The sequence below is a fragment of the Rhipicephalus microplus genome, chromosome 6, assembly GCF_043290135.1.
Source record: "Rhipicephalus microplus isolate Deutch F79 chromosome 6, USDA_Rmic, whole genome shotgun sequence".
Lineage (NCBI taxonomy): Eukaryota > Metazoa > Arthropoda > Arachnida > Ixodida > Ixodidae > Rhipicephalus > Rhipicephalus microplus.
Window position 1 is genome coordinate 161,399,075 of NC_134705.1, and position 20,957 is coordinate 161,420,031.

Genomic DNA, 20,957 nt, shown 5'->3' on the forward strand with positions numbered 1-20,957 from the left:
AGAGCAACAGGCGGGTCCGAAATCGCATAAATCAATGCAAATAAAAACTATTTCCTGTGCAAACCGTAAAGTTTCCAAAAATTAACGTATATTAGGAAACCCCAAGGTTCAAACAGCTGCGAAGCTCAAAGGCCTAATGTCCTCATTCATCTATCACGGTAATTTTTAGCAGAGACGAATACAATCCGCAGTCTCGAATCCTTTGAACAAACCGCAGAAAAAAAAGTATTACTACAATCGAAAGGCAATATTCTAACGGTGCACAAAATACAACGTGTTACAAACAACAAAGTAAGCGATATTACAAGCGCCGCCCGAAACGCGGGAGGTTATCAGGAGAGAAGGTTAGAGGGCACGGAGAGGATATGCCCGCGCTGCATTGTGGGTTTTTGGTTCTGGTTTCCTTAGCAATAACAAAACAAATAAATAGGAAGAAACAGCAAAGACAACGGCCGCAACAACGCAGAGGCCGCGAGCGAAGGAGGGAGGCCTCCGCAGCCGTGTTCGGGGCTCAAAAAAAGAAAACGAAAACCAGCTCGACAACACCGCCGCAGCTTCAGCCCGCTCGCTGGCTCCCCCTTCTCTGGACGTCGAAGTCTCGGGCATCGGGGACGGTTCCCATGGATCTACTACGTTATCGCTGAACACTGTCCCACAACGACGCGAAGCCGTCTCGCCGAGAAATGTCGGCTAGGGCGACGCGACGACGCGAGGAGTCCAACAACAGCGTCACGACGGCGAAGCAGTGGACCTTCCACGGTGAGTGCTAACACTCGTGCGCCGCGTACGCTGCACACACATCGGGTAGTTACACTCTACCTCGGGGCTCTCTCTCTCCGTAATTTCTTCTTCTTTACCGTGGCTATTTTGTTGCAAGAGACCCCAGGTTTCTTAAACCGTCGGGAGGAGATGTAGCCCCACAGTATACGATATCTGGCGTCAGGTCACGATACTCGCGTTACGAGAAGTGCGCATAGTAGTACGCGTCTCGTTCCCGTCCTTTTTGAGGCATTGGTTCTCCGCACATCAGAAACCAAACGTCCAGATGGCGGCGGCGGGTTCAGGAGGAAAACGGTACCGATATATTTGTCAGAAGTTTGTTTAATTATACACTCCGCCACCAGACGCGTTCCGAGCACTTGTACGAATTCAACGCAAACTTATCGGCGCGTGCGTTTCACCCGCAGTGTATAAGCGCTCGAAAATTTGTATATTGCGCGAGCCAGCGTGCTGGCGCGTCGTTAGATCGTCGGTAGCTACAGCGTCGCTAGCATCCTAAAAGGCAAACCTACGGACTAACCAATATGTCTCGCATACACAAGAAGTTTCGTTCTAACTGGCGTCCGATACGGCACATGCATATACATAGCCTAATAGATGCATCCACTCGTAGAATTGCGAATATCGTCTGTGTTTTTTTTTTGTATGTTATATAATAAGTAACGCTGCACAGAGAGAAGAGGCATATACTGCGTCTGGTATTACGTGATAACGTTGCGTGGAGAAACGTTTCACGGCGGAAAAATGGTTCACGCCGTGGTCAACACAGACTATTCTTACACCGAAACCTGCAAGACGTTACTAGTAAACGTACGCGCCGCACAACGTCAGGTAATTACCGGTGACAGAGGTGCCCACTGTGTCGTACGGACACTGCAATACCACCTCCTCGTTTTCGACGTTTCCTCTTTCGCAACGTAAAAGCCCCTAGAACTTCGTGTGTTGGGGGCGCTTCGTCGCAAATTAGCTCACTCGCGCCGTACTCGGTGACAACTTAAACGCGACGCGCCCACCCTCGCTTATAAGTGTGCAAGCTTGGGCTAGTTGGTATGGCATGACGGTAGTTATAGCGCGAGAACAAAACGACGACACAGAGACAAGAAGGACACGAAAGACACGAGCGCTTGTCTCTGTGTCGTCGTTTTGTTCTCGCGCTATAACTACCGTCATCCCACCCTCGCACATCGCGCCGACTCATCTATTCGCGACCTTGATCGCTCGAACAACGAGGAGCGTCGTCGTCAGGCCGGACGTCGTTGGTCTCGGCACGGGTTTGCTCGAGTAAACACTTCGCAGTGGTGCTGTGTGCCGTACGTGCGCGCACTTCGTCAAACGGCTAATCCGCGCAGGTGGCAAACCTACGAAGCAAACAGGCGTCGGGCTATCTGAAAATGGAAACACGTTTTTCTGCGGATGTCCCCGTAAACACACCTACGGAAGCGACGCGTAGGGATTGCGAGATAGCATCGCCGAGGTGACGCACGTAGTTTTCAACGCGCAAAAGTTGCCGTCGCGACGTAGGTAAGAGTCGGCGTTGTCGATAAAATCTGCGTGGAAGAAAAAAAGGCAACCTCGGTGCTCTCTCTTCCTCCCCACTTGTACGCGGTCACACACACACACGCGCGGTCGTGTTGTGGTTATCAGTAGTTTTTCGAGTGGTGCTGCTCGTGACGACCCCAAAACGGCCTGCGACGACGCAGTCAGAGCGAGAAAGAAGTGCACGAAGAAGTCGTGCGTGACGACGATCGAGTTCCGACGCCCCGGCGAGAAAAAAAAAAAAAAAACGGGTGTCTTCACGCGCCAGTTTTCGCTTTTCGTCGGCGTGACAACCTCTACGTCTTCTTCTTCCTCACGTGGTGTCGCACGTGTGTGTGTGAAGAAACTGACCTCGATTGTGGAAAAGTAAAAAGTGAGGCAATTTCCTCTCTCGCAACCACGATAAGCCAAGCTCAATTCCAAAACTACGGACCTGTTTACGAGCATTTCTTAATCCGCGCCGGCCTCTTGGCCAATCGGCGATCGAGGAAGATGAGCGTGAACAACCATCGGAACTACGACATCTTCAGGAACAGCACGCGAAGATTTAGGCCAACAACAAAGTGAAAAGAAGCTATGGCCCGCACAAGACGGTCGTACCGTGTGCAGGAGTATCGAGGTAGGTTATTTGGCTACGCTAGTTATCAGCGCTGACATTGCCAAAGCATACACTGCTTTGTATGGTAACAGTTACCCGCCATCCTATCTACTGCCCGCTTGCACGGGGGAACTTCCCAAGTGTACCCACAGTCATGCCTAATGACCGCATAATATACCCCAAAACTGCCAAGCGTGTCCCGCCCCAACAGGTGACCCCCACCTTACCATAATAAGGAGGAGGGGGAGCTAGCCTTCAACTGCCACTTTATGAAAGCAATATTCAGTAACATGATCAGTGAACAGTGGTGGGTAAGTGGGGTCCTCATCTCCCCTTGTGTTTAGGCCTAGTGTTCAGGGGGGGAACCTCTTGCAAGTGTCCCCCCTTGAGAATTATCTTTCAAGCATTACTCAGCCTAATGACTATGCGGAGTGGAACTTATATCTCAACTGTCTAGGTGGTCATTACACATAGTGTACAGAACAGTTCGTATTGAACTATCTTGAACGCCTGTTTATTTTCAAGTGGCAACTACGCTCATACTATGGGCTCTTTAATACCCCTGTCACACAGGTGCCTGCAAACACCGTTTAACTCCCTCGTTCTTATGACAAGAGATGCGGCCCGCGTCACACGGCCACCCTTACGCAAACGAAGGTAAACAGAGCATTTCGCAAAGGACGTTCGACGATCTCCCTTTGCAGCGGAACGAGGTACTCTCGTCCCCAGTATGTGCAGGTCGGAAGAATATTGTGAGCACCAAGTTGCCGCAGTGAGAACAATAATACATTTTGGCAATAATAAACGTTCTTTTGTTACAGTACTCATTCATAACATGTGTTTCTTTACATATATATACGCCCATCAGAGTTCAGCTACTCTCCACACCCATGCCCTCCACACCGTGCCTCGCTTGTCAAGCACTGCCATTTAAAAATATTTCAACCATGCGTGCGGTTGTTGTCATCGCCGTGCTTACGTTTGCTCGTGGGAGGAATTACTGACAGCATTGCATCATCGTCACCTGCTTCGACCGCTGCAGGGGTGATGCGACCCGATCTAATTCAAGGGTAACTTACAGGCTAGAAAAACTAGTCGTCAAGCACGGCGCAGTAGTAAATAAACATAGCGCTACGCACAAGGTGGCCAGCATCGCTACATTTAGCAAATGCATTTTCATTTAAAATAAGTTTTATTGCTATCTTTGCTTCAGACCTACTTAACGTTGTTTTTTTTTACCTCATAAAGAAGATTCCCCCTAAAAAAAGCAACTAGAGATGGAATTAGGATACTTCTGCAAAAATTGACAGTGCCGGCAGAGCACCCTCGCAACAGCTATTAGAACCTTGTCATTGTTGTGCGACACTGCCACAATTCCATCTCCGTCGAACTCCCTAGGGGAGATTTACGTTGACGGAGTTTAACAGAGTTTGGTGGTGGCCATGCGACAGGGGTATAAGACTGCATTGAAATTGCAACTGCCATTCGACCTTGTTTCCAAGAAGACTCAATAGAACAATATGATCATGTGAGCTGTGAGCCTTACTGCATTCTTTATTTCAAAGCATTATTCAAAATTTGATATTGTTAAACATAAAGACTATATTCATATGAACAAAACGGCTACCATAGCAAGATCTGTTTCCCCTCGTGTGATTTTCCTGGACTTACGCCACTGTTGGTGAACACAATATCATATTTTAAGCAACCTTTACCCCTGTCACACGTGACAACTTAAATGCACTTCGAGCGAGTACACTTAGCCGCGAGTGTCGTTTGCGCGCTGTCACATGAGCAAGTTTAGTGTCACTCGCTGCTAAGTACACTTGCCGGCAAGTGCGTCCCCCAATGTCACTTTGCTGCGATAAAGTGTGTAGCCTCAGTACCAGTGGCTTGCACAGAATTGGCTGTTGCCTAAAGCGCACTCATACCATTTTTAAACTATTCTTTTCGTTATAACGGATACTGATATGTATTAAAACAAGCCATATATCGGCAAAAATTCTTGCTGCTCTCACCCTCGGCCATTGTCCGGCCACGTCCGCTTGGTGGATGCAGCAGCACATGCTGTGAAATGGCTCCATCCGCCGGGTTGTTTACTTTCAGGCACTCTTGCACATGTGTAGGCGAGTCGTTCTCAAGTCGTTTTATGATGCCATGTGTCACTGGTGCTACTTCAACGAAGACAACGTGGTCTGACGATGACACACGGGCGTAAAAGTAACGTATATGTATTCCGCTACAAACAGACAATTGCCACTGTTATAATTTCCAAAGTACACTTCGCTTTCTCGTGTAGCAGCAAACAGCCGAAATGACACTTCGTAAGCGTAAGTACACTCGCTCAAAGTGCACTTAAGTTGCCACGTATGACCGTGGATGCACGGCCATCATAAGAAGTCTTGCGTGACCGTTCAGTATGCAGCGTGCGTACGCTAATACACAGGCCAGGAGCCCAAATACAGGCTGCCATGCTTGGGCTGCAAAGTTTTTTCAGCTTCATCTTGGATTTCACAATCCGTGAACTGACGAGATCAGCTGCGTGCTGTAAGCTTTACCAAAAAGCAAAAATTGCAAGCTCAACTTGTGAACTACCAACTACGTGCCGCTTTAATACACATATACAATGCCAAAGAATAAAGTGGCAAATGCATTCTTGTACAAATATGATTTTTTTCATAATAAGTAATGTTGTTTCTCATTTGCATAACTGCTTCCAAATGGACCGGTGAACGGATACACTTTGCACCAATACTGGGGGGACAACGTCAAATGTTCGAGCTGCTAATCGTACTGCCAACGGGCTGCAAGAATGTGTTGTGAAAATAGAACAAAAAATGCACACTTCGTATGCACTTGCATTTACCAATATAGTTCATGATCTACATTTCAACCTATTATTACAGCTACATAACAAATGTTGAGAGCTACCCAACAATTTCATGGTCTTTGTGCAGAGTAACAGGCTACTGGGTATCAGGGGAGCTTAGACCTCAATGGCAGAGAGTCAGAGGCTCTGTAACATCGCTACCGTGTAACTGGGGGCAGTTGTGGCGGAGCATTTTCTTGTATAATTTTCAATGAATTTGCGATGTTGGCAAAATTAAGGTCAATGCCATCAGTGTACCCTATTCGAGAAGAAACAGCCAAGGAGGCACAGTCTCACACTGAATATTGACATTGTGCTTGATGCATGTGTTAATCGAGTTTTTCATTTACAGATTACCGTATTTACACGATTGTAAGACGACTCGAATGTAAGACGACCCCCCCAAAATCGCATCTCAAAAAAAAAAAAAAAAAAAAAAAACACCTTGGTATCCCTGCCTGAACAGTGTAGACACGGGCTTGCTGCGTGACCATTTCGCAGGTGACCAACAACGATCGATCGCGTAGGTCAGTCACGTAGGCCGCAAGCTTCGCCTCTAGTTCCGAAAAGCGGCCAGACTTCGGCCCGCGAAAGCCACGGCGCTTGGAGTCGCACGAGAAAATTTCCTCGCGCTGAAGCCGCCACTTCCGCACCACACATTCACCGATTCCGAACTTCCGTCCTGCTACACAGTTGTTGGTTTCCTCCGCATGAAGAATAGCAGCCCGCTTAAACGCTGCCGTAAACGAGCGCCGAGTGTTCTTCGAGCCGACGGCACTCATGTCAGACAGAAGTGACTCGAGAGAGCCGGTCGTGGACACAAGCGACAGGAGCACGCGGCGACGCGCCCGCTTAGAAAATTGTATCACAAAGAGGAGCTCTTTCGTCAACTACCAATACCCCCCTACGGCGGCTCTTCCATCGATTACCGGTGCTCCCTCAAGAGCCGTGCGCTCGTCATAAAGGCACTCGTAATGCGCGCAGTAGATGCTAAAAAAAGAAACTTTTGTATAAGCACACGGAAAACTATGCGCTTTGGGTTGAGCGGGAAACTATTCAAGATGACAATACATGGTTCGATTTCGATTCTAAGGTACATGGTTCGATTTCGATTCTAAGACGACCCCCCAACATTGGATTGTCAAATTTGAAAAAAAGGGTCGTCTTACAATCGTGTAAATACGGTAACTTGTGTATATCAAATCTGGAATGGTATAAAAAAAAAGAGACCTATATACAGGTAATCTGATAACTAATTTTCATTACCTATCTGAAATATATTCGAAGACGTATTCCAAGTATTCAATATGTGCAATAATTTGCTATGTGCAGCTTCCACTGCATGCGTTCGATTCTTGCCTTCCTGATCTATGGTTAAGTGGAGGATAGACGAGTTTAGCAGAGAGCAGGCTTGCTAAGTGGAGGCACTTGCGCCGTTCAGATCCCCACTCTCGATTTTGTAAACGCCCCTTATTCTCTTCTCTCCCCACCTCTCCTTTCATCAGCAGGCCAGCAGCTGGGTGGTGGGGGCGGCGCACAGTCACCCACCAGCCCCACGCTGCCGCCGCAGCAGCCTCCGCAGCAGTCCGTCTCCCCACCTCCATACTCAGTGTCCCCGCCGCCCGCCTACCTGCAGTGCCCTAGCCCACCACCGGGACCGCTGCGGTCTCCAGGTGGCTCCAGCAATGGGTCTGCATCGTCGTCGTCTGCGTGTGGCGGAGCGATTGCTGGAGACTCCTTGAGCGTGCCTCTCAGGCTTGGACCTGGCCAGACCCGGGACCCCAACTGGCAGGCGTCGCGAGCCAGCGTGCGGGAGCGCAACGCGGCCATGTTTCGCAACGAACTCATGAGCGACGTGCGGTTTCTGGTCGGGCCAAAGGGGCCCCAGCAACAGGTGGTGCCGGCCCACCGGTACGTGCTCGCCACGGGGAGCTCAGTGTTCCACGCCATGTTCTACGGCGGACTGGCTGCACCGACTGGTCAGGACATTGAAATACCCGACGTAGAGCCGGCTGCCTTCCTCGTTCTCCTCCGGTCAGTATTGTCGTCTAATGTGGACTTTCTGCAGTAGACATCCAGGCCACGCTAACGAGAGCCATCCCAGCAACTGAGCTGTCATGGTATCAGTGTTTCAAAAGAGGGATGGGAATGTGCACAGTACATTAACGTGTTGAAATTTTCCTGCATGAGTCTGTTGATTGAATCCTTAAAAGCCCTCCAATACGGGTGGCCCTTGTGTTAGAAATCAGCAGAACAAACATTTGATCAATCAGCCAACAGTCAACCAAGCATTGTTAGTTTCTGTGCAAGTGCTTTTCGAACTAATAATTCTTCATGGCCAAAAGTTGTAGATACGCTCCATTTTTAGAGGAATGCAGACTTGGGGGTCCTTTACTCATGAGCTCCATTTTTAAACAAGTAATTATGCATCACATTTTATGAATTCCAAGAAACTGTCCGCCCAATCAAGCCGCCTGCTGAATAATGTGCCTCACAAGACCTTTAATTCCTGCAGGTACCTCTACTGCGATGATATCACACTAGAGGCAGACACCGTGCTTGCCACGCTGTATGCAGCCAAGAAATATCTGGTCCCTCATCTGGCACGGGCCTGCGTTGCCTATTTGGAGACCAGCCTGACTGCTCGAAATGCCTGCGTCCTGCTCAGCCAGAGCCGCCTTTTCGAAGAACCAGTGTTGGCGCAACGCTGTTGGGAGATCATCGATGCTCAGGCGGCCCTTGCCCTCTCCTCCGATGGCTTTCCAGATGTCGATCGACCCACGCTGGAGGCCGTGCTCTCGCGGGAATCTCTAAACACCCGCGAGGCAGTCATCTTCGATGCAGCCCTTGCTTGGGCTGGCGCCGAGTGCAGTCGGCGAGGCATAGAACCGACCCCTGAAAACCGGCGCGAATGCCTCGGGGAAGCGCTGTACCTTGTCCGCTTCCCATCAATGTCTCTTCAGGAGTTTGCTGATGGCGCCGCACAGTCGGGTGTCCTGACCCTCCGCGAGACCGCCGACATGTTCCTGCACTTCGCGGCGAGCCGCAAGCCCGTTGTGCCATTCCCGATTCAGCCACGTCTAGGCCTGCCGGCGCGCGTCTGCCGCCGGTTCCAGTCGTGTGCCTATCGCAGCAACCAATGGCGCTACCGGGGTCGGTGCGACAGTGTCCAGTTCTGCGCGGACCAGCGCATCTTCCTGGCCGGATTTGGTCTGTACGGCTCGAGCAGCGGCGCGTGCGAATACCGCTCGCGCATCGAGCTCAAGCGGGGCGGCAAGGCGCTGGCGCAGTGCGACACTCGCTTCCACTCGGACGGGTCGAGCAGCACCTTCCGTGTGTACTTCGACCACCCCGTCCAGATCGAGGCCGACACATACTACACCGCCTCGGCCGTGCTCGAGGGCTCGGAGCTCAGCTACTTTGGCCAGGAGGGCATGAGCGAGGTGTCGGTGGGCAGCGTCACGTTTCAGTTTCAGAGCTCGTCTGATTCGACCAACGGCACAGGAGTCCAGGGCGGCCAGATCCCAGAGCTCATCTTCTATGGGGCGGCCAATCCTCCGGAACACGCCTCGTAGCTATGGCGGTGGTGGTGTTCATGGTGCGCGAGGTCAACGAGTGACTCCATGCCTGTCTGTTTTTTTCCATGTGTGACCTAAGCGACCAATGTTTTTGTGCTAAACAAGACTGCCCCACTTTGTTGTATCCCCACTGAGTGGACACGGTTCGCGGAGGGCGTACTGCTGAGGAGGAATGCAAGTGCCCACTTCCTTCCTTCAAAGCAGGCTGAATCAGCATGCCCGCAGAACTCGTCCTGCCAAACTCCAAGGTGCTCTCTGGACCATTGCCCGACCGTGCAACGCCTTTGGCAGCCCTCGGATCATCTCTCGACTAGAGTTGCACTGTGCTGCAAAACGAGTTTGATTCAGGGCCCAATTCTATACAGATTCCTTTGTACCTTTTCTTTTTTTCCCGTGTGAATTTGTGTGTGTTAAATGTTGTGTTTCACACTAACGGGGCAGCTAATGACAGACCGAGCCAAGAGGTGAGGAGAGGAAACAGACTTTTTCATTAAGCACATAAATTTTTGGACACCAGTACACTTGTACTTACAAAATAGTCGATGATGCAATAATGACACAGAGGAGCAATTTCGCTTTACTTCACATAAAGAACCACCTCACAGAACATTAGAGTGAGCACTTGTTGCCATTAAATTCATCTGGCTGTAAAGCACAGCAGCCAATGCTCCACTGTTCGTTCTAATCCAAGACGTGTGGAGGAGCCGCGCCTCTTCCTAGCTGTACTGTTTTCAATTGTACTTGTCCAAAAATGTAAAAATGCCCTATGTGCAGTTCTCTTCTGCAACAGTGCAAGGTGTTGCAGAAGACTTCTGGCATTAAGCCGCGCCATCTTCGACTCTAAAGGTGGCCATGACCGAGGAGTTTAAGCGTTCCTCCTCGTACTCGGTCTTAAAACATCTCCGCACAGCGTTTCCTTCACGGATGCAATGTAAAAAAAGTGCAGTTGATTTACAGCATGTCATGCCCTATGGGCGGCTATGCGGTGAAAGAATTGTTACGAATACTGTCTAGCTGATGCCGTTCTCTCCCATGCAGCCCGATGTCGACGAAGTTTCACCACTTTGCTCGGAAAACCAGTATGAGGCGGAAAATGATAACTGCTCTGCCATGACGACGTCGGGCAGTATTAGTTTTGCTTTTATCCGGATACAAAAAACTATGCATGAGCCAGTTTCCAAATGCTCGCGAGGAAAGGGTGAATGTGGCGGGAAGCTTCGTGGTCAATGCCCGGGCTGTCCTAAAAGCTTTGTGCAAGCAATCTGGCAACAGTGGCATTGTTACGGGGTTTTTTTTTTTTTAACCGCGCAAATATTTATTCCACATGCAAGTAGAGTGAAGCAAGTGAGATTACTAGTACACCTAGCAGGTGTTGGCATTAAAACCTCTGCTCTGAAAAAACGTTGCTCCGCTTACGACTTTTAACCGCCGATTACATTAAAAGCGCAGCGCTTTATTTACATAAACTAACACCCTTGCCTCACCCTCGGAAACGATTAAAATGCCCCAGCAACTAAGTAGGTCCTAGAACAGTGCTTGTAGAAACCCAAACAGTCAAAGTATTCTGTAGAAACACCACACTTGTTACCGCGTCCAGATCGTTTTTATGTCCACACCGCACAATACCTCGTGCGTTCTCGCGTAGCTGCGATCCGTGCTCAAAACGAGCGCCGGCCGTTCTTCTCAACCTGGGCGCACCATGTTAGTCTCGCGAGGGCCGCAAGACGTCGCAGCTAACCGTGCTTTGCGACTCGCACACCGCCTTTTTGCTCACTGCCGCTTGTATAACCAGTAGTTTTTCGGGTGATCCGTAACGAAATTCGTAGCTATTTTTCATAACCTCTTGTAAGCATACGTACCGAGTAGGCAATAGCGCAGCTAGGACGCAGGCTTTCTATGCTAATGCATTCATTCTTTTGTGATATCAACTTAATGAGCATTGCATTAATTTTTCAATTGTAACAAGTAGCATGTAGTAGATAAAGAAAGCCACTGGTAGCAGGATACGAGGAAACTGAAAGTAAACTACAAATGGTAACATCTTCGAGCATTTACTGGTATCTTCGATGGCTAACGATTCCTTTGCATTGTCCCAATGACGCCGAACGAGACAGACGCATAAATCGATCACTCCACACAACTGTAGGGGTAACCTTTAAAAAATGTTTTGGGCTCCTTTTTCTCGCAGTAGAGAGGTACAACAAATACGTTTTTTGCTGTACGTCGTATCATAAAGAAATCGTCTCATCTCTTCTGGCCCCTCTTCAAAGCACATCTTGCCCAAATTTCTGGGGCATTCCCCAAACACGGGCATAACAGTCCTCATAACTAGGTCCTCTAACATATCGCAGCATGTGCCGGTGTGCAAGATAAGCGGTAGCAGACTGACATTTAAACCGTCGCCATCCACTGGAATGCAATTGGATTATGCAGGAACGTTGTCACCACATCTTTGTAAGATAACGCTGCGACTGTCACTGCTTTGACTGTTAAAGGAGGCTGGACTGCATGAAACACAACAGGTGTGCAGTGAAAAAAAGAGGTGGAATTGCATGGTGTCTTCATGCACCTGACATACTTATAGATGTGGGCACTGCAGATGATTCATTCAAACAAGTATTGTTATCATTGGTCTGTTTGGCACTGTTTTCACGCAAAAAAACTGCTTTAAACTGCAGAACACCATTCACCAAACATCTCTGGCTTGTGAACAGTAACAGTTTTGTACACAAGGTTCAAAACTTTTAAGACCATTGGCAAACGGGCCACCGCAAGGTAACCAAACTTTGTTTCACTTCACAACACCTCTAGCACGCTTGAGATATTTACCTTCTATGATTGCTCCCTGAACTTTTTTTTTCAAATTGATTTTACTTTTCAAAGGGGCCCTGCTACACTTTTTGAACGTAGTCTGTAAACGCTGTCAACATATTGTCAAGGCTCCTGTGAACATGCGAGTTAAACGTGATTGCACTGCGTGCAGCTAAGAACTTCTCACTTTCATCAGCAGTGGCCCCAACTATGCATGCAGCAAGCAAAAACGTCTGGCATTCATCGATTTCATGAAAGAGCGAATGCTCTTGCAGGTCGCGTGCTGCATTGCTTAGATGTCTCGGCAAGAGTGTCTGAATGAAAAGTAACAGCCAGTACGGTCAAAAAGGAAAGAATAAAAAGAAGCTCTAAGACTTGATGCAAGATATGACCCACGCTCCCTTCTGAGGCTGCAGAAACAGTGCCTTTTCTTCACCTGAATGTTACATCAGATAAAAAAGAAGGCACTCTTTTCATGCAATAAGTCCACCTTTTACTAGATGGATTCCATGTCTCTCTGTGGCAGGGATAATCGTGTGGCCACGAAAGATTGACATCAAGCTCGATGTCTGTCAACTTCGAAAGGTGCTGCAGGGCTCCTTTAATGTGTGTGGAAACTTGCTCACGGAAATGTCCACGAAGGTTGTGACCATCCCTTTTACTATGCGGTAAAGTGTGGCTTTCGTTATGTCCATACGCTGAAATTTTTGTTTGCATGCGACGGGGCGGGTGGCAAAACTGTTGTCCCAAACTCATTCCCACAAAAAAAGATGTTGCCTGGGACACCAATACTGAATGACAGCTCTCCAGTTCATCTGTGGGCTGTCTAAGTCGATGGAAGACTTATTGTTAAGCGTGAAAATGCAGTATTTTTCAATCGTTCAGTTTTAACAAAGTGGTGAGGTTTGCTCTTCGATGTTCTAGTTAGTGCTGACAAGATCAAGAGAGCCACAAATTGGGCTATCTGGCCACTGTTTATCACTCTTCGTCCTGAACACCATGAAACGACTACGAAAAACAGAAACATGTTGACAATGGATGGTGCACCTTGTCTGTTGGCAATGTGTCCCGTCCCCCTTTTCCTACCTCATTTTGTAGTACGTAGCGCAAGAAGTAACCGTGGCAATGAAGAAGAGAAAAACCAAGAACATGATCCAAATTCAAGAAGAATGCTGGAAGATCACCATAGCGCAGAACGTAAATAAAGGCAAGGTTAATTTAACAAGCAGGCCTGACTTGGTTTGACACGTTGCTTTACTTCTCTGGAGCTTATTGGTGTTGTCTCCTGTGTCAGAAGTTCGTTCACTTGATAACAGCCAAGCACTTCTGCTTGTAACGAATACTTCTGACATTTCGATATTTTTTGTCTAAAATACAAACTTTTGTGGGTGACTAAAGCACTAGCACTACAAGCCTGCAAAATTTTATCCTTCCTACAGAGTTTTTTTTTTTTTTTTTCACGCCGCAAAAACGCATAAAAGATAGTTCTTGAGAGCACTCGGACGTAGTTCCTTACAGAAGAAAAATGCCTGAAGGAATGCGTTGACTTTGACATGACAGCGTCGTAAGACAATTCCATCTTTGCAATAAAGCTACCAAATGCTTTTTGAAGAAAACCTTACGAAAATGCACAAACTACATTGGTGATTTGGGTAGTTTTCGCATTTCTCACTGATCCTTTTTTTTTTGTATGTGTGAAAAAGAAGAACCCTGCAAACCCAAGTTCAGTGTGTGAATTGATGTATAGAAATGAGTGAAGGTTCTCAGTGGACACCAGTGGCTGTCCACGTGTTCCAACTATGCACCGTTGACTGTTTTCCTCCCAAGTAAGACGCCCGTTGTAACGAAAAGGCCAAGACTGAACCGAGCCGTTCCAACAGAATGCAATAATAAACAGCCCGCAAAACTTTTTTAGTCTCTTTCTTTTAGGCCCCAGCCCTAAAACCCTTACGCCTCTTCAGTGAACAAATATGTAGCGGGGAAAGAAAATTGGACACTGTTAGCAAAATCCCACTTCATATCGTTGCATAAGTATGAGTAAAAAGAACAACTGCCAGAAAAATTTCATTTTGGAAGAGTAGGAATGGGTGCCCACAAATGGAGACTTTGCCCCGCTGTGGTGGTCTAGTGCTTATAGCGCTGGACTGCTAATCCGAAGGTTGCGGGGTCGAATCCCGGCTGCGGTGGCTGCAATTTCGATGGAGGTGAAAATGTTCGAGGCCCATGTACCTAGACATAGGTGCACTTTGAAGAACCCCAGGTGGTCAAAATTTTTGGAGCCCTCCACCGTGGCGCTTCTAAATCATATCATAGTTTTGGGACATTAAACCCCAGATATTATTTAACAAGTACAAGTGCTTGGTTGCAAATATGGCAGAAACACCACTGATAAATGCGAATTCTGACTTGCATATCTTCAAATATTTTTTTAAAATTATTCCTAGAGACCAATAAAAACTTTACACACTGCCTTGCGTGCAAAAAAAAATTTCGAAATTAATTGAAGAACTTTGAAGGAGTTAGGCGTGAACGGGTACATGCTTTGCAATCTGCCCACTGTTCAGTTTTTTTTTGCACACCAGGTGGTAATGTTGACTTCCCCCACTCACTCTTGCAGTATATATAAATGATACTCTAACTGACAAAGGTGCAAGTTTTCAGTGGAACTGAGCAGTTTGCTATTGGGTGAATTTGCTTGGGAAGTCATTTCCGCCAACTTGGGTGCAGGTAGCAAAGCGGCTTAATGCAAAAGGATTCCGGTACCGACTCAACGAGACAACTGTGCGTGCAGCCATCCGTCCCTCTGTCGCATAATTCGGTCGACGCAATGAAATTAAAAAAAAACGAATTTTCTTGCTGGTGCTGGGGTTCGAACCCAGACCGCTCTATGCTCCAAAAGCTAGCATCTTCAGTGAATGCACTAACACCATACTTGCAGCATGTGAATATATCGAACTTATGAATACACTGCACTCGTGGTCAAAAACAAATTAACAACACTTTGTATGAGGGTTTTATTGAATTTCATGATGACGGAATAACAGTCGTTTGCAGGATGAGGTGCAGAGCCATCATGAAGGATCACAACCATCATCGAAATTTGCGCTTTTGAAAGTGTAATGCCAAGACCCTCGTGTTGGAGATAACATGATGTTCCTTCTGATAAGGCCATTCCAAACGCTGACGAACGTTGAGATAAATATCAACAGCTCTCTGCTAATGCCGCAGTGTTCTATAGATGGCCGAAACCTATGATAAAACTTCGTGCTTATGCACAACTTCCAAAGGAGATTCTGCATATATTTCCCTTTTGCTTTCAGCAATGGAAGAGTGCTGGCAACATCAGTAGGCTTGTGCGAATATTCAAATGCTTTGAATGTTCAAACCAATAATGCGGTATTCGAATTCGCTTATAATCGAATTTAAGATATTGAAAATTTCGAATTATTCGAAACAAACAAATAAATGCATATTAATCCGCATGTGTCACCCTGTAAAGATGGTTTCACTGCAGCGGAGCGGTGATAAACCGTGAAAAAACATATCCAGGAGAAACCCGCACTGCCGCAAAGCCTCTCTTCAATGTTAAATGAGGATAATGCCTTGACATCAATTCATTTTTTAAGTTTTAAAGCTTGGTATGCCAACTTATATGCTCTAAGAGTAGCAAATAAAAAAAACATATTTTACAGGCTATCACTTGAATTTTAGCGAAATTCGAATGATGCTACTATTCAAGGTTGTTGCTGCTTTATTTGATGCGAAAAAATTGTATTTGCACAGGCCTTGTCTCAAATTTTTAAATATATCGTGCAGCTTTCTTATGTCATGACAAGTATGCCCATTTTTCTTTATAATATGTGGTATATATATGGAACGTGGCAATATGGTATTCGATTCGAAATTACTTGGCCAAGATCGCTATTCGCTTCGAACCTGAAATCCACTATTTGCACAAGCCTAAACATCAGAGCTCAGCATGGCAGCAGCAGTGCTACTATGTGTAGTAAAACACATCGAACATGTTCTTTCATGAGACCATGATAAATAAGAGAGAGAGAAAACTGGCCCATAAACGTATCACATGGCCATTTCATTAATATTGATAGAAAGTACTGGTAAATAATAAAACAAACACATTGCCCACAGCTCTCTCTGCAAAAAATTTTCTCAGCAGTTTTAAGACCTGAAGAAGCCATTGATAAAATTTTGGCATGCCTTTCGCACCTCTGCCAGAACCAGATCATTTTCGAGCACTTCGATAATCTTTTGACAGTTCACATTACATAACTCGCAGGCGCACCTCCTCAGCAAATCCAGCACAGCGACAGTTTGCAACTCATCAAGCAGAAAAATTGTGAGAAGGATGTAAGGGAGATTTTAGTACACAGATGTATGCAGATTGCCGACACCAGGTGGCAGAAACGTTATATGCGAGAAAAACATGTGAGTGAGGAACGTACAAGCTGGGTTCTACAGTATGTACATCTTGTTGTCAAGCAAGCATTATAGAAACAGCGGTGACGGTGCTACGATAAATTTTAAGTAGCCGAGTAACATGTCAGTTTTGTACAGTTCCCTTTGTTTGAGAGCAGATGAGAGGAGATTAGCTCAATCGAAAACTATGTGAATGCACCGTTAAATGTGCACACTTGTCAACAAAAAATAACGATGCCCCAAAAGTTGAATTAAGCGAAAACTCGTTTCCTATTTGTTTAGTAAGAGTTCCAACATCCACCAAAGCATAAATGTAGAAAGAAATGCAGAATGCCAAGTTTATCCACGGAGCGATCAGAAATGCTTTACATCGCAGGGAAATTTATTGCTCAATGGTTGATTTCTTAGTGTACAGCTCGAGAAATGACATACCACACATATGGCAGCCTAGGATAGGAAGACCTCTAGTGGGTGCATAGTGTACGCGCGCGTTCCTCACTCCTGAAGAAGGAGGCAGAATGTCCCCTTAGCTCATCGAGCTAAGCAGTTAAGCATATCGCTATATAGCATGTCTACTTTCTCATGTTGGGTTTTTCAATTAAACGAGATCTGCGCTGCTGGAAACCTGCTAGCCCTTTGCATGCGAGCCATTTGCACACCGTCAGTGCAGTGTAACAGCACAACAGCAACGACATCGTTGACGATGTATGCGACTTGAGCGGCCGTTCAATTGCCATAAAGTTCAACCCGGGTATAAAAAAATTGTGTAGAACCACGTATCGTATATGTCGAATAGTCATAACATCCCCCAGAAAATTCCATGCCAAAGCATATAGCATATATTGGAAAAAAAAAAACTTTCACTGACATGTTCAATATGCAAAATGCAGCGCACAAGTGTGCTTCGATTAATGGTAAATATGATTCCTTCCATCACAGCGAAAATGGTGAGGTTTACCATGGTTAAACCAAGTTTTACTAGCGCTAGCGGCAACTACCGAGGAAAGCATGCCGCGTTCGAGTCCCACGTGTCAGCGCCCCTGCATGGTAGGCAGCAGCACGCTGTCCACATTTCTCGGCGTATGGATGGCGTGGGTGTTACACAAAAGATGAGGTTTCGAAGTGCGTGCACCCACTGGATCGCAGCTCTCACGACTGACAGAAAAAGATGTATGGGGGAAAACAAAATTACACTGTGTGTTACCGTTGCTATGATAACGCATATGCAAGGAGAAAATTCGCGAGCTTTAATGTCAAACGCATGCACCAAGTTTTAGTCTAAACTTGTAGCGAGAAGAGTAGAGGTATTGCTCCAAAATCAAGCGAAGCATGTGTCGGATAAACATGGGCTGCTGAGCCGTAAATTTTTCGTATTGCGCTCTGTAAGAACAGGTGTGGCTTAGTAAACTTCAAAGCGGTACAGTATTGTGTACTGTAGTGTGTACTACTAATAGTGGTGGAATAAGCTAACCAGCCATACCAGTGATTCACATCACACAAGCAGGGAAAGTGCACTCACACCACCTTCTAGCCCTTTCAGGCCAGGGCTGTACACCTTAGCAGCTCCCGACACTATCGAGATAATAAATCTTGCATATGTAACCTTCCAAATAGTGATTACATCAATGACATACTTGTCTCGTGCACTACTTACATGCAAACGAGATACGGCGTCGGTAAAGGCAGCGAGAGCTCACCAATTGCTGGAATGTTGATACAGAGGGCCGCGGTCAGCTTGAGGAATGTCTTGCCCAGTTCGTAGACGTTGACTTGAACGACGTCACTCAAGTCGAGGAGCATGTCTGAGGATCATGTTTTGTCAAGGAGTGTATAATTTTTTTTTTCCCACAATTATATCAACTGCAAGGTTACCTCCAAGGGCGTAGATGTTGGTAGGGTCAAGATTACATGCAAGATCACAACACTCGCCGTCAATTTTTTTGATCACCTAGACCTTGCGTTGGCGTAGTAGCAACCATTGAACAAGTAAGCCATTTTTAAAGTTGGCCAGTAACTGCAAACAACTCGGAAGCCATCCAATGGGCTGAGAGAAAGGTGATGGACCAGCTGCGCTTGCTTAGTGGTTGAAGTGCCGCACAGCTAAGCGCCAGGTCGTAAGTTCGATTCCTGGACAAAAGGTCACATTTCAATGACATGCGAAATGCAAAGACGACTCAGTGATGTTCCATGCAGGGAATTTTCCGTTTTAGGCGGGAATTTTCGCCTGCCATTTCGAACCAAAAGAAAAAAGGGAGTCTTCGTGATATTGCAGGAAATTTCAGGAATGGTTGAATTCTCCTATGACAACCGATAATTAGCGGTCACAGTGCGCCTTCATCTGCTGTAATCTGTTCTGATGCATGCCTCACGCAAGCATGGCCTTTGAGATTTGTTTCCGATAGTTACGCGAAGCAATTTCTAGTTCACTAGTGGTCTTAGACTCAAAGTCCACAATGTCCAGTGTACTAACAGTATTAGAATTAATAAAATCATGCTTTTGTTCTGCGGCACTGGAGGGACTAGTCATCATTTCAAATGTCGCCAGTATGTCAGGCACGTGTAATTATAGTATGTGTGTGTGTAGATGGGGGCGGGAATTAGTACTGTTGTGCAGAGAGTTTAGTCAACGTTTGCAGAGAAAAATCCTCGAAATAGGGAATTTTCATGTCTCTGAATGAGAATTCTTCGGTGTGGTACGAAACATCACTGAGACAACTGTGTACTTGGATTTAGCTGCATGTTGAGGAGCACCGGCTGTTCGCGATTAATCTGGAGTGCCCCTTATGACATGCATCTATAGCAGGGGCCCCAAACATGAGGCCCACGGAGACCTTGCAAACAGCCCGCCACGCACGTGACAGTCTTTGCCTTGAATTTTTTCCTCAACAAGTTTGTTCACGAGCTACACTGACGCGATCGGTCTGAATAATTATTTTCTAAGGCCACCTCACGCACTCGCCATGCTTTAAAATCATAACTGTGGAACGAAAACACTTTCAGAATTGGCGTCAAGATTTCAGTCATTCTGGAGATAAGTACCAACACGTTTCTCGAAACCTTGTATCAAAACCCCTCCAGAATTGACCGATATAGTACAATGTATAGAAAATGGTCGCTTTCAAGTGGCGACGTAAGCTGACATTTTCTCCATATTCTGCCTTCCACCCCATCCAGCTCCCCCACCTCCCTTCTTCACTGTCCCGGCTATTGCACGACTAAATTTTGTGACTACAGCCCATCAGCTGAGGCTAGTTCGACATCTCTGCTCTATAGTAACATCATAAGAACAGCACACGAATCCTCTAAAATATTTTGTCTTCAAAGGATACGGGATGAGTTCTCGATTCGGCAGACCATGTAGACGCACGCCGCGATCACGTGGGAGCTTCGCCGGCCCCGGGTCAGGTGCTTCGCCAGCGCCATCTTGTAGAAGTTGAAGGCCATGTCGATGCAGTGCTGATTGAGACGCAGGCGCTCCGAAACCTGTATGATCTTTCTCTTCGCTGTGGATCGAGAAACAAGGGGAACGTTATAAATGCAAATTGAACAATTCCAGATAGAGTTGAAGGCTATTAAATATATAAAGCTAAGTAGCTAAAAGGCTATTTTCGCAAAATGTGTATTTTAAAGCCATGCTTATTGTTGCATGCTGTATAATCCTGAATGGACCAGGAATACGTGTTGCAATCAACAGTAGTTTCATTTACTGAAATACGGACAGGGGTGCACAATTCAAGTACTGAATCAATCATATCAAATACAGTTGTTCCATTTAGGCAATAATTCCATTCAACACATTTCCGTTTACTGAGAGACTACTGCAGTTGCGTTATATGGGCACTAGTTGTCGAACTTTTTATCACTTCAGCACATTTGTGACATCCTTCTGTCATGCAACTATAATCAAAGCCACTCGTGAATACCTTTTTGTTTGCCCCCTTTTATTCACCCTTTGCGGTCTGTCGTCAGGCGCAATTGGATAAGTGTGGTTGATTCATGCACGCGTTTTCTCACTTTATTATGCACCATCCATAAAAGAGGAAGCAATCTTTTTTACTTGAGCTTGGAGTTTCTCAGTTTCCTACGAGAACAGACGGTACGTGGGACCGTGTTTCAAAATACAAAGGGGGTAAATGGTGCGTGCATGGTACTTTCTGGTCCCTAATGACATGTATGCCGTATGTGTGGTATTACATTTCCTGGCAGCCAAAACACAGTTTATAAAGAAAAAGTAAACCTGAGATGGTCAGATGAAAATAATGTTTTTACGACAGAAGAACTTCCTAAACCATTACATTTTTTTTAGTTCAAAAATTGAGGTATTCGTTGTCCGATCGTTTCACACAAC

At 46.4% G+C, this 20,957-nt stretch overlaps 2 protein-coding genes across 5 annotated transcripts in view; one reads left to right on the forward strand and one right to left on the reverse strand.

Moving 5' to 3' along the window:
• Window positions 1-20,957, reverse strand: part of Brf (Brf RNA polymerase III subunit) — a 71,366-nt gene that overhangs the window by 38,605 nt on the left and 11,804 nt on the right. For both annotated transcript variants that reach the window (XM_075866897.1, XM_037418670.2), the window contains exons 4-5: window positions 19,939-20,112; window positions 18,307-18,411 (exon numbers count right to left, since the gene is read on the reverse strand). In XM_075866897.1, coding sequence (XP_075723012.1) covers window positions 18,307-18,411; window positions 19,939-20,112 — 279 coding nt within the window. The remainder of the gene's footprint in view (window positions 1-18,306; window positions 18,412-19,938; window positions 20,113-20,957) is intronic.
• On the forward strand, window positions 373-14,081 carry lute (BTB/POZ domain containing protein 3 lute). 3 transcript variants are annotated; one of them, XM_037418671.2, is made up of 3 exons: window positions 373-759; window positions 7,289-7,817; window positions 8,299-14,081. In XM_037418671.2, exons 1-3 carry the CDS (start codon window positions 684-686, stop codon window positions 9,356-9,358), a joined length of 1,665 nt encoding a protein of 554 aa, XP_037274568.2. In that variant the 5' UTR covers window positions 373-683; the 3' UTR covers window positions 9,359-14,081. The 3 variants fall into 3 exon arrangements, with proteins under 3 accessions (XP_037274568.2, XP_037274569.2, XP_037274570.2); XM_037418672.2 differs by having other exon boundaries at window positions 7,292-7,817; XM_037418673.2 differs by lacking the exon at window positions 373-759 and adding an exon at window positions 2,021-2,935.

What these genes read in the sequence shown, in the direction of transcription:
- lute (XM_037418671.2), top strand. Translation starts at nt 684, where the DNA reads ATGTCGGCTAGGGCGACGCGACGACGCGAGGAGTCCAACAACAGCGTC. An exon ending in GAAGCAGTGGACCTTCCACG is followed by an intron (nt 760 to 7,288) that starts GTGAGTGCTAAC and finishes TCCTTTCATCAG; the next exon opens with CAGGCCAGCAGCTGGGTGGT. An exon ending in GCCTTCCTCGTTCTCCTCCG is followed by an intron (nt 7,818 to 8,298) that starts GTCAGTATTGTC and finishes TAATTCCTGCAG; the next exon opens with GTACCTCTACTGCGATGATA.